Source organism: Psammomys obesus, unplaced genomic scaffold (assembly GCF_907164565.1).
Source record: "Psammomys obesus unplaced genomic scaffold, mPsaObe1.curated_primary_1811, whole genome shotgun sequence".
Classification (NCBI taxonomy): Eukaryota; Metazoa; Chordata; class Mammalia; order Rodentia; family Muridae; genus Psammomys; species Psammomys obesus.
In genome coordinates, this window is record NW_026596120.1 from 17,171,711 (window position 1) to 17,184,447 (window position 12,737).

Here is a 12,737-nt window from a genome sequence, read left to right on the forward strand (position 1 = left end):
TTGGTGAAATAGCGGTTTCTGGTACCGGGGCCCGATGTGATGCCCATTTGTGGGCACTAGGCCCAGTCGTCTGGTTTGACGATGGTGCGCTGTTGTCTGTCAAGGCTGTTTTCCCTGCAAGAGCTAGAACTGAGATTCTGCCCAATACTCAGCGAAGAGCCTTAAGGCAGAGTAAGGGAAGAGCCGCGGCTGAATTCCCTCCGGCGTCCCTCAGGCCTGGTCTGAGCCGAAGTGGGCTGGACCGCCCTCTAGTGGGCATCTCACGGCCAGCCGATTGATTGCCTGAAGGAATGGAAAAGAAAAACTGCTCTTTGGCCAGAGTGTTCAGAGCCTTTCCCCTGAGGCCACTCTATAATCAGAGGAACAGTCTAACAGGACTGGACCTATCAGCAGACAGGAAATATATAAGGATGAGGGCAGTGAGTTCAGCTGAGGGACAGGACTCCTAAAAGATGCGGGTGATATCAGTATGTAACCGGATTCAGTCCGTTTGAGTCCAGTGAGAAGGGGCATGTTTAGGTGATAGCGTCTGCCAATGTAAAGAACATCGAGGGACAGGGGCTAGGCAGACCAAACACAAGGAAGACACAGATATGCGTGATGGGTGGGGCAGGAGTCTAGGGATTGAGGGAAAAAGTCATCAAAACTTTCATTAAGGCTTTCAGCAGGCTTATGAGGGACTCTGGACTTTATTTTTAACGCTATAAGGAGCGTGGAACTTTTTTTTTTTTCAGGGACCGACCAAGGCTGGTTTCTGTGAGATACAGTTGTTTTGGGAGAATAACTCTGTAATCATAGAGGAGGCTCTAGCCTTTATCCCAGGCGAGGGTGTGTGTATGAAAGCCTGGTTCTGAGCCTAGAGGGTAAGCGGAAGCACCATCCTTGACTCCAGAATCTAGAGTATGTTTTAGAGCTAAACTCTAGCCTGACTGATGCACAGATGCAGGTCAGGAAAGCAAAGCTTCCAGATTTCCAGTCTGAGCAGCTGGCTGGCTGGCTGGAGCTTCCGTTTAAAACATCCAGTTCCCTCTGGCTCTCTTTCCCATCAGATCTTGCTGCTGGTCTGGTGGTCACAAAGACGAAAGAGTTACACCGAAGCTGGCTGGCCTCACCGCCAGCTGCAGCCTGGGACAGAGCATACGGGCCATCTTCAGACAGGCCCTCACTCTCTTTGTAAAAACTGGGTAATCTGAGAATGAAAGAGATGAATGTGAAGCTCTAGGCAGTTGTAGAAACTGCTGTCTACAGTCTCTGTAGCCTTTGAGTTGTGCTGTTTGGTTTTGTTTGTTTGTTTGTTGTTTGTTTGAGGGCTATATAACCAGTGAGGGGCCCCTCATCTACAATGTGGTCTTAAACATCACTGGAAGGAAGAAGCAGGTAAAAAGAACAACTCTGAAAGCAGAGCGTGTGGCTAAATGCTGTATGATCCACACACCTGTAACTAAATCGATAAAGACTATTTCAGTCTAATGGAAACTGGAAAGAAAGGCTGGAGGCGCGGCTAGGCAGTTAAGAGCACTGGCTATTCTTGTTGAGGACCCTGGTCTGAGTCCCGGTGCCCATATGGCAGCTCATAACTTTCTGTGAGTTTGGTTCCAGGGGGTCCTCCAACCTCTTCTGGACCCTGTAGGCGCTACACACACGTGGTGCACATGGCAAGACACTCAGATACTTAAAACACAAAAATAAAAATAAATCTGAGCCAGGCATGGCGGCACAGGCCTGTGATCCCAGCAGTTGGGAGGCAGAGGTAGGCAGATCCCTATGAGGTCAAGGCCAGCCTGGTCTACATGGTGAGTTTCAGGACAGCCAGTGCTGTATAGAAAAGAACTTGTCTTTAAAAAAAAAAAAAAAAAAAAAAGTCTGCAAGATTAAGGGGAAAGGAGATGATCACTGTGGACGCGTGAGCCTTGAGATTCAGGGTCAGCCAGTCAGGGTATGAGTGTGGAGTTCAGGAGAGATAAGCACAGAAGGACTGGAATGGAAGGTAAAGCCAGTGGGTGGCACTTTAGGCCATGACTTTGGAGAACATGGAGGTGATGAGTGTAGATAGAGGAGGGAAGACGTGAGCAGTTTCCATGCCCTACAACATTTCTTTGGATGGAGGTGGGAAAGATGAAACAGAGAACTCTGAAGCAGCGTGGGTGGGTTAGAGCGAGAGCGAGCAAGCGTTGAGCACTTCAGAGGAGTGAGAGCAAAGGCTGCATGTCTGGGGCTGAGAAAACAGCTCAGTCCGTGAAATGCTTACCCTACAAGAAGGAAGACCTGAGGACAGGCAGAACCCATGTAAAGAAACTGAGCGTGTAGCTGAGGGCGGTGGCGCATGCCTGTGACCCCAGCACTCCCAGGCAGAGGCAGGGGCATCCATGTGATTGAGGCCAGTCTGGTCTACAAAGTGAGTCCAGGACAGCCAAGGCTATGCAGAGAAGCCCTGTCTCGGGGGGTATTTGTAATCCCCAGCGGTGCTGAGCAGTAGAGACAGCCTGAACTCCGAGGGTTTTGGCAGACAACCTAGCCTAGCTAGGTGATCTCCAGGCCAACGAGAGACTCGGTCTTGAACAACAACAAACAAACCAAGGTGAACAGCTGCTGGGAATCCACCTGAGGTTGACCTCTGGCCTCCATGCGTGTACCGATCCAAACACGCACCTCCACTTACACACGGACTCCTGGAAGTCTGTGGAGGTAAGACTCCTCTTACCTCCACACAAGCGCTATGGCATATGCCCACGTTCACATACACGCCACACGCATGCACCACCCCCACACACGCAAATTAAATTTCTTTTAAAGAATCAGTGGGGCTGGAAAGATAAGAACATTTGCTGCTCTTTCAGAGGACCTGGGTTTGCTTCTCAGCACCCATATGGAACATCCAAACCAGGTGTAACCCCAATCTGAGGGTCTCCGATACCCTCTTCTGGCCCCTGTGGGCACAAGGCATGCGTATGGTACACATAATACATACAGGCAAAACACATAGCAAATAAAAGCAGCTGGTCGGTGTTGGCAATGCACCATCCAGCATTCAGGAGGCAGAGGCCTGTAGATCTCTGTGAGTTCCAGGCCAGCCTGCTCTACAAATCGAGTTCCAGGATAGCCAGGGATACACCAGGAAACTCTGTCTCGAAAAACTAAAGAAGAAAAAAAAAAAGAGTAATTGAGTCTTTTAAAAATTAAATTGGGAGTTGGGGAGATGGCTCAGTGGTGAAGAGCACTGACTGCTCTTGCAGAGGACCTGAGTTCAAGTCCCAGCACCCACATGGTGGCTCACAACCATCTGTAACTCCAGTTCTTTTGACTTCTGTGGCATGGTGTACACAAACATACATGCAGACAAAACATTTATACATGTAAAATGAAACATATTAAAAAAATTAAATTGATTAAAGGCAACCACTAATCATTGCAGTCCCTCCAGGGCAGTTTTGTGGAGAGACAGGTGATGTCTCATGTGGATAGAAAAATTAGCGATAGGTAAATGCTAGAGAGAGCAAGTAAAGAAAAGCTGAAAAAAAATGTCAAATGTATGATGGCCCAGGCCTGTAATTCCAGTAGGAGAGGCCACTCAGAGCTACATAGAGAGACCTTGTCTCAAAAAGATTTTTTTAAATGTACATGTAATAAATTGACAGATCTCAAAGCTACTGGCTCAGTAAACCTTAGCCTGCAGAGGCTGGAGCAGCTGCCTCCCAGATCTGCACACAACACATTCTTCAGTCCCTCTCAGAAGCTGCCCTCTGTCTGCTCCAGCTGGGATACCCACAAGGAATCATTAGTTTTATTTCATCTACCAAGGTTTCTTTTGTTTGTTGAGTGTAGACAACTTTTAAGAGCTTTTCTTGGTGGCTGAGCTTGGATTTTAGAGGCAGACAATGCTCTGATGGTAGGAGGAGGTAGCCAGAGTGCAGACTCCGGGGGGTAGCTGGTCTTGGGGCTAATTTTCCTGGGCACTGTGCTTGCTCTGTCTTTGAGGACAATGTGACCAGTTTCAACATCTGTAGCTTGAGCCTCCTCCCCTCGGATCCCCTTAGGGTTGGGGTAATGAATGGAAGAATTCACAGGAAACAGCGGAAGACCGGGACTTTCCAGCCCCTCCTGGAGCCTGCCAGGGGTCTGGGGCTCTGATCCAGGGGTAGGCGGAGCCGGCGTCTGGGGAACCTCCTGGTGGCTCTGTTTGAGCAACTAACCTGGCAACGGGGTTAGCCTGAGAAACAGCTTCCTCTGCCATTTCTTCAGGCTACCATGCTGCTGCTCAGGCTCCTGTTGATTCTTCTTGCAGTACTTTTCTCTGGTGAGGAGCAGATGGGTGGGTGGGGACCCAGGTGGGGACCCAGTTTGCCAGTGGAGTTCTGACCTTTAGATAAGCTAATAAGTGGAGGGCAGAGGAGCCCTTGACCCTTGTTCTTTAGCTGTTTCTTTAAATCACGTTCTCTCTCTCCACCTGTCAGATGTGTGAGACAAGGACTTTGGTTTCTTGGTCTCCAGATGTGGTCAGGCTGTGAAGAAAAAGGCTTAATTGTTAATTGCTACGTTTCTAAATGTGGCTTTCTCCTAGGCCTCCACAGCCTACCCTGGTCCATAGATATCCTCGAGAGCCAAGGGCCTGGCAGCATCCTTCAGTCTTTCACCTTCAACTGCTCCTCCTACACACCCACCCTGGCGTTATTCAGTGTGAAACCACCCACCGGGTTTTTCAACGAACCCAGCCTGCACCTGCATAACGGAATGTATGTGGGAAAGGTAAGGTCACGGGTACAACGAGAGATTGTGGAGAGACAGAAAGCCTAGGCACTCCATGTGGTCGCCAACCCACCACAGGTGACCTTGAGTAGCTCCGCTCGGCTGGACGCACTGGTAGTCAACCGCTACGAGCTGCAGGTGCAGTACAAATGCGGCAACTTCGTGCGAGAGGTTCACCTCTTCGTTCATGTGCAGCCGAAGCCCAGTCAAATCCAGTGTGCTGGTCCATTTGCCAGCCCAGGTGAGGTTAAGGGCAGCTGGTCGGGAGAGGGAAGGCACGGCCTGAGCAGAGTTTCCATGACCTCTCCTCTGGACAGCTGGGGAATTCGTTTACATACCAGAGACAGTCTCACCTGGGGCCCTGCTGTACACTCTGTTGCTGCCAGGCCTAGGACATCAGAAAGCCCAGGTAAGCTTTGAACACAGGGTGTGGGAGGAGGGCACAGGAAGAGATAGCTCGGCTCCTGCCAGGCCAGGCCCAGCCTTTGAAAGTCCCTGGAGTAGATGGCTGACCTTCTCCATGATGCATGTTCTTGGAGAGAGCCACTGTGGGGTTCCTGTCCTCCCAGCAATAAGGGCAGTTTTTGCTGGGACTAAGATCCTCTGAGTTCTATGTGTTCCTTCCCCCTTTTATCCATTGTGTGTACGTGGATATGCATGAGCATCGCGCATGCTGTGACATTCGTATGGAGTTCCAAGGAAAACTTTTGGGTGTTCATTCTCTCCTTCCGCCGTGCAGGTTCCCAGGGTCAAACTCAGGCTGTTCAGGCTTGGCAGCAAAGGCTCGAGCCAACTCACGGGTTTTTGTTATTGTTGTTTCCTCGTTTATTTTTGAGACAGCCAAGGTTACATAGAGAGAAATCTGTCTTAAAAAAAAGTAAAACAAGACAAAAACAAACAAACGACAGAGTGAAAAACAAAACCACAAAACAACAACAAAAAAAACCCACCAAACCTTTGTTTGTTTGTTTGTTTTAGCAGAAAGTGCTGAGGACCAGAGCCAGGGATCACAGTGGAAGGCAGAAGGCCTAGGCTTGGGTAACAGCCAGTGGGCAGGATACAGGGCGCTCAAATATAAGCAGCAGTCCGCTGGGTTATTGGAGGATGTTGATAGGTGTACTTGGGGTGCTGGGAACCGGAGGGACCACTAACATCTCTGTCCTGTCAGATGAACATTACCAGTGCTCAAGACCCTCCATTCTTCCCTGGGCCTTTCTCCATTGATGACCAGGGACTGCTGCGGGCACCAGCCCAGGGCCTCAGAGGCCAGGCCCAAAAGGTAAGCATGGCTTTTGATCTGGGGATAGCTATGGATTAGGTAGAATTGCCATCTTCTGGGAAATTATCTGTTATTGGCTCCCTCGATTGATATGCTTGCCTCAGACCTCTTTTCACTCTGTGCTGCCTGTCCTCTTGGCTTGGCTCTATTCTATGCTGAGATTTGTAGGTCCAGAAGAGAACAGGCCTGTGGCCCTAGGACCTCACAGGTCCTCTACCATAGAGTGCAATGTTCATGGCAATCAAACTTGGAGAGAAAGCTTCGGTCAGGTGCCCAGTGAGGAGGAAGTTCCCTCTTTAAAATGGCCGTTTCTGCACTTCCCTGGGTTCCATCCACAGCGCCACAAACACACCCCTTCCACCTCTTAGTAACTGGCTCTTAGCAGCTCTGTCCTAATAATTCACACTTTGAATGACTCAGAATTGGTGACCCAGAACTGATGCTTGACGACAGAGTGGTAAGTCTCGAGTTCCTTGTGGAGGTCCTGAGGAGGACTGCCTGTTTGAAGGGAGGACTAGGAGTGGATATACTAGTGGACACAGACCATGGTTTCCTTCATGTCCTGACAGGCCTTCCAGCTGCAGATTTTAGCATCTGCAGGAAAAAGCGGAAGCTGCAAAGGGATGCTGACAGTGAAGGTTTTGCCCCAGCCCTCCAGCCGAGTCTCTTTCTTGTAAGTCTCCCTGCTCTAGGAAGAGTGGGGGTTCTGCCTGTACCTAGGGAAGTAGTTGTGGTAGGCTGCGGGGCTGCTGGAGCATGCTAGCTTCCATAGGAGGAGAGACCTAGGAAGGGATCTGGGGACCCTGCTGGGTTAAAGCAGGAGCAGGCAGGAGCTAGGTTTGCACTTTTGGTTCAGACAGAAGGCCCAGAGTATCACCATTCCAGAGGATCTGGTCCCCGGGAGCGAGGTGACTCAGGTTCAAGCTAGAGGATTCAACTTACTCTATGAAATCATCTCCCCGCTGCCTAGTTCACTCTACTCCATTGGACAAGGTGAGAGGAGGAGGGGCAGGCATTGGGATGTCTGTAGCTGAGATAGGGTTGGGACACAGAGGTGATGCCTACCAGAAAGGTTGGTTTGAGAGCCCTGACCTTAGAGAAAGAGGCAGGAGTGGCCAGGATCAGCCATCGGCCCCACTTGGGGCCGTTGGAGAAGAGCGGGACTGAGCTGAGCTGGGGTGGGGCGGAGCTCTGTTTCTTACACCCTGACAACGCTCCCAGCTGACGGGGTAGTGCGGACGACCGCACCCCTGGATTTGGCTCGTGCTCAGGGCGCGGTGGTCACGAAACTGCAGGTGAGGGCCTTTGAGAGGCTCCGGCCTTGGGCCAGCGCAGAGTCTGAGCTCACGGTTAAAGTGCACGCGGTCAACCAGTGGCCCCCACGCTGCCATCCAGCGCTACTGGTGTGAGTACCCGGAAGCCGTGCGCGGGCTGGTGGGGGTGAGACGCCCTGGCCCAGTGGTCCAGACTCCTTCCTGTCTTGGCGTCCTGCCCTCCCCTCCCAGGACTCAGATCCCAGAGACTGCGCCTGTGGGCACGGTGCTGAACGCTCTCACTTGCGTTGACCCAGACTCTGCTGGCGCCCCCCTCGACTACCAGCTGCGTTTTCACAGCCCTCCCGACTCTGCCAGCCTCCGTCTCAATAACGGAGTCCTTGAGGTGCCTAACACCCCTCCTAGATTTCCATGCAGACAAGCTGGGTGAGACCGTGGAGGTGGGGCGGGGATAGGGTTGTGAAGACGATCTGCGGTTTGGAAAACTGGGTCAAGGTAGGCTATCCATGGACACCTGGCTTCATCTTACTCCGTGGTCCCCTTGGCCAGGTAAACGCGACTTTGGACTGTGACGCTCCTGGGGCTTGCTTCCAGCATTCAGCTTCCATCTTGGTGTTTGATGGTGGTCAGCCCCAGATAACCAGTGAGTGGCCCTGGTTACTTAGGCCTGAACATTCAGGACAAGGCTATCTTGTCTACTCTATTCCGTCCCCAAGACATAGACAGCTTTCTTCCCTCAAAACCTAGTAGGTCATGAGGGAGGGGCCTTCAATCGGGATATATAATGAATATATTGTGAAGAAAAAAAAAAAAGTAAAAGCCTAGTAGTAGGCCAGGACTGTCTCAATTTAAGAACCCTAGAATGTCTCTCTTAAGACCGCCACCATTCTACAGAAACCCTCCCTCCAGTACAGGGGCCATGTTTACTTACTAGGACCCTTAGGGCAGGTGTGGCTACCTCAGGCCAGCTCCTTACCTGCTGAATGGTCCCCAGCTGAGGTTCCAGTCCTGGTGACGGTGACACTTGTCAATGAGTTCTCTCCAGCCTGTGTCGCACGCACGTTCCGGGTTCGGGAGGATGCTGGGCCCCCCAGTCTGCTGGGCTCCATAGCGGGCACAGATGCGGATTACCCTCCTCACAGCCTTGAGTACTACATCTCTGGCAGACCCTCCACCTTTGCTGTGGATCGTCTCAGTGGTACTTAAACCCTAGGGCTGGGAGGGAGGGGTGGAGCAGAGTTGGCTCTGCAGGCTAAGGTATGATCACCCCTTCTAGGAGAGCTTCACCTCCTGGGGCCTTTGGACTATGAGCAGCAGAGGTTGTACAGAATCGTTATTCTGCTGATTGATCACAGCCAAGACTGGGACCTCAACCACCGCCGCTCAGGTTCATGTACCATAACCATTGAAGTTGAGGTAATTGACCCCCAAGGCCTGGGAAAGACAAATTTCCCTCTGGCTCTTTGCTTTTCCATGCAGATGCCACAGTTTCTAGTAAGGGTTGGTTGTGGGGGGCAGGGAACTCACTGTGGAAAACATTCCAGCCTGTTGCTTGCCACCCAGGTTCAGAGTTTTGAGAGGAAGCTGAAGGGCTAGCCTAGGCATTTAAAGAGCGGGCTGTAGTCATTCCCAATGTGGTGGCCTTTCTCCAGGACGTGAACGACCACGCCCCCGAGTGTGAGCCTCCGTTTCAGGAACTCACCGTCTCCCCTCCCCTGGGTCGTAGCACGGAGGTGACCGAGGTGTCGTGCTGGATCCCTCAGGAGCCACAGCGCTTGGCTTTCTCCTACAGCATCATGGGAGGTGTGAATGTGTGGGGGCCACCAGGCTGTTGGCGAGGGTCAGGCTACGTTAATAATATCTTCTTCTCCCGCTACTCTGCTTTCAGGGAATAGCCAGAGCCGGTTTAGACTGCAAGGAAGCATCCTGGTGCACAATGACACTGTGCTGGGGCCCCCGTGGCCAGAGCAGCCCTGCACCTATGAGCTATTGATCCATGCTGCTGATGCGGGCCCTTCCGTGCCCCACCTTAGCACCACAGCCACCATCATTGTGCATGTAGTTCCTTGGAAGGCCAGCACAGTGGCTACCAGCACCCACAGAAGCACAGTGAGGGGGTTCTCAGGCCCTTGGGGTTGGGAGAGAGGATCCTGAAGGGTGAAGGCGCTTGTTGTTTTTTTAAAAGATGGAATTATGAGAGAAGACATTTTGGAGAAAACTGCTGGATGCAAAAAAATAAATAAATAAATCCGGGGTGTGAGGAACCCCACTTCATAGAGAATTTGAAAGCTGGACTGCCAGTGGTGGTGGTGAGTCTGTGGCCCTCCTTTCAGGTGTCCTCAACAATGACACCCCTGATTGTGACAGACGTAGAGGCTTTCTGGAAGCCAGATCCCTGGTTTGTGATAGTGTTGACAGCGACTGGTGCAGTTCTCCTCCTGGCTCTGGGTTGGCTCGTCAGCAGGATCCTTCAGGGGTAGGTTCTTATCTCTGCTTCCTGCTTCCCCAGCCTACGTCTAGACACAGGCTGGAATAGGTCATTTTACTGAATAGTTGATGACTCTGCCAACAGTGGCGGGCTAACAGATGAAGGAGGGCTGCTCTGTCTCTCCGGAAGTATTCAGACTGGGAGACACTGGAAGTGGTCTCCATCATTGGTGGAGTGCAGTCTTGGAATCAGATGGACATAGATGGCTCAAAGTTTGAAATGTACCCCTGTTCTCAACACCTGTCTTCTACCTGATTTCTGCATGGCTTCTGTAGACTGAACTCTCTGAGCCCAGGGGTAGGACAGATAGCAGTTGTTGGCATCTCATACAGGCTCTGGCTATTTCTAAGCTAAAGGGACAGATGATGATATTACTCTTTGGTGTTAGCAGGCCTGTTACTTTCACTGCTTGTTTCTTCTTCCTGGCCTTTTAGATTGGCCCAGTCGCTACAGGCACCGAGCAAACCAGCCAGCGCTCTGTTGCTAAACAGGTCAGTCTCTTCTGTTTACCCCTATGCCTGGGAACCCATTTCCTAAACTCAGGCTGGGGTCCAGACTCTTATCTTGTGCTTCTCCTATAGAATCCAGGGAAATGAAGGCTCCATTGAGAGGCACATGGAGGCACCAAGAATGGAGATGTCCCAGGTACCCATAACTGCCATGAGTCTGCTATGCCAACTCATATCCCAAGCTAAGGGTGCTGAGGCTGCTCTAGGGCACTCCCTGTCCCTGCAAAGCCTGCCTTCCTGACTGTGAGTGGCTACCCCTGTGGGAATGACCACACCATCACCAAGACAGAGGAGGCAGGTGAGCACCTGGCCTGTCCATCTGCTCCCTGTGGGCAAGGGTCAACTCATTGTGCCCTTTTACTCTTTTCAGGGGCATTTTGATGGCAGAGCCCAAGATGTCCGTGAGTGTCCACTTTTCATAAACGATTCTTGGGGCCTTTCGCTTTCCCAGAGTTTTCTCTCTCCTTTACCCATCCCCTTTCTTACCGCCACCACCACCACCAAGCATCTATCATTTACAATTTCATTGACCGATCTCACCTCCACTCACCCTCTGTTACCCCTCCATCCTTTAGCCTACTTTTGTTAAGCATGAAATGGGTCCAAACCTCATTTTGTCCCAGCTCACAGAGAGAGGGTGATGGTGGCAAGGGGAGAACATATTCCGGTTTTACCAGGAAATGAGAGCAGACTAATGTGACATCGGCTGCTGTAGGGGAACTGGTACCCACTGGCTTTGTGTTCACTTGAGTCAAACCGCGGGGTTCTTTGCTGAGCAGGGAAGGAGGAGATAAGTTTGGGTCCCTGTGCAAAGGGTGATTACACTGCTCAAGCCAGCAGTCCCTTCTCCCCTCCTCTCTCCTGCTCATCTGGGCTCAGGTACAGGGAGAGATTACCTGTTCAGCACGCGCACGGGAGCCCGGCATTGGCTGTGAGGCTGAGCAGCACGGGAGCCCGGTGCTGGCTGTGAGGCTGAGCAGCTGCTTCTCTGTGTGTGGAATTCCCTTTTTACATGATCATAGCCTGACTTTCCAAGCAGATTTAGTAATAAAGACTACAAAGAGAATGCTGCCCACCTTGAAGTCTTTGTGCAGGAGAAGCTCCGAGATTTGCGTTTCTTTGTTCTTCTTTGGAGAAAGTGTCACTCCTTGTGGGCACACTATGGAACAGTAAGATTTTCCTCTGAAGAAGCATTGTCTGATGCCCTGATAGAGACTGACACTTTATAGAAGAAGCTCTTATCTTATTATCTTTATTAGTGATGGATAGACCCCCAGCTGTCTTGTCTATTCAGAGAAAAAAAAATTTTTTTTTGAGGCAGGGTTTCACTGTGTTGTCCTGGTTGGCTGGCTTCAAATGTATAAGATCCACTGCCTCTGCTCCTCAGTGCTGGAATTAAAGGCATGTGCCACCATGCCAGCAAGACTTACTTTAAAATTTGTTAAATATTTGTTCATTTCTTTGTTTATTGAGAGACAGGGTTTTTCTACATAACCTTGGGCTGCTGTGGAATCACTATGTAGATCAGGTTGGCCTTGAACTCACAGAGATCTGCCTGCCTCTGCCTTCCAAGTTCTGGGATTAAAGGCATGCACCACCATTCCGGGCAAAAACTTCATTTTAAAAACATCATTTCCTTTTGTAGTGTAAGCTGGCCTGGAATTATTTATGGGCACATGCTGTCATGGCTGGCTTGACACGAGTACATATGTGTACAAGCCAGGGACAAACTCAGATGTCACCCTCACCCTGTTTGAGACAGGGCCTCTCACTGACCTGAAACTCACTAAGTAGGTTAGGCTGGCCAGTGAGGCCCAGGATCTGCCCATCTCCTTCCTAGCACTGGATTACAAGTGAGAATTGTCATGCCGAGCTTTTATTTTTAAAAATATACTGTAGATTCAGGGGCTCTCTCATCATTGTTGGTCTTTGAGGGTCCCATCAGCTCTCATGGGCAGCTTGCCAACCTTGTGTAGAGGTTTTATTGGGAGGGATCTGGAATTTCGGCATAAACTTGCAGGGTGTGTGAGAGCCGAGAATCTGTGCGTAGCTGGTCATGGAGGGATTGGTGAAAGCCTCTTTCTGATGGTGGCTCCATGACTTTGTATCTGTTTCCACTGTTTCCTTATTGCCTAGCTCTTCCTGTGTTAATCTAGATCATTACACATAGCCAGGGGCTTTGTAACAGCCTGCAGAACAGATTTTACTGTGTGCAGTGCTGACCCATGTCCAATCTGACGTCAGGCTTGTCTCCAAGAGCACCTGCCGTCTGAGTAGAGGCTATGCTTAACTGTATTGTCTTCAAGTTCTCTCTCTCTCTTTTGGGTGTTCAAGACAGGGTTTCTCTGTGTAGCCCTTGCTGTTCTAGAACTTGCTGTGTATACCAGGCTGGTCTCAAACTCACAGAGATCCTTTTGCCTCTGCCTCCCTCTTGAGTGCTGGAA

The 12,737-nt window shown here is 50.8% G+C and overlaps 1 protein-coding gene across 2 annotated transcripts; it reads left to right on the forward strand.

The window, feature by feature from the left end:
* The first annotated feature begins 4,239 nt into the window (after positions 1–4,239).
* Positions 4,240–11,706, forward strand: Cdhr4 (cadherin related family member 4). 2 transcript variants are annotated; one of them, XM_055629738.1, is made up of 19 exons: positions 4,240–4,294; positions 4,559–4,743; positions 4,822–4,984; positions 5,061–5,152; positions 5,912–6,022; positions 6,592–6,695; positions 6,879–7,015; positions 7,244–7,427; positions 7,528–7,681; positions 7,846–7,939; positions 8,291–8,494; positions 8,573–8,712; positions 8,949–9,099; positions 9,185–9,405; positions 9,630–9,772; positions 10,219–10,275; positions 10,366–10,429; positions 10,664–10,694; positions 11,173–11,706. In XM_055629738.1, exons 1-19 carry the CDS (start codon positions 4,246–4,248, stop codon positions 11,226–11,228), a joined length of 2,340 nt encoding a protein of 779 aa, XP_055485713.1. In that variant the 5' UTR covers positions 4,240–4,245; the 3' UTR covers positions 11,229–11,706. The 2 variants fall into 2 exon arrangements, with proteins under 2 accessions (XP_055485713.1, XP_055485714.1); XM_055629739.1 differs by having other exon boundaries at positions 8,342–8,494.
* The last annotated feature ends 1,031 nt before the right edge of the window (positions 11,707–12,737 follow it).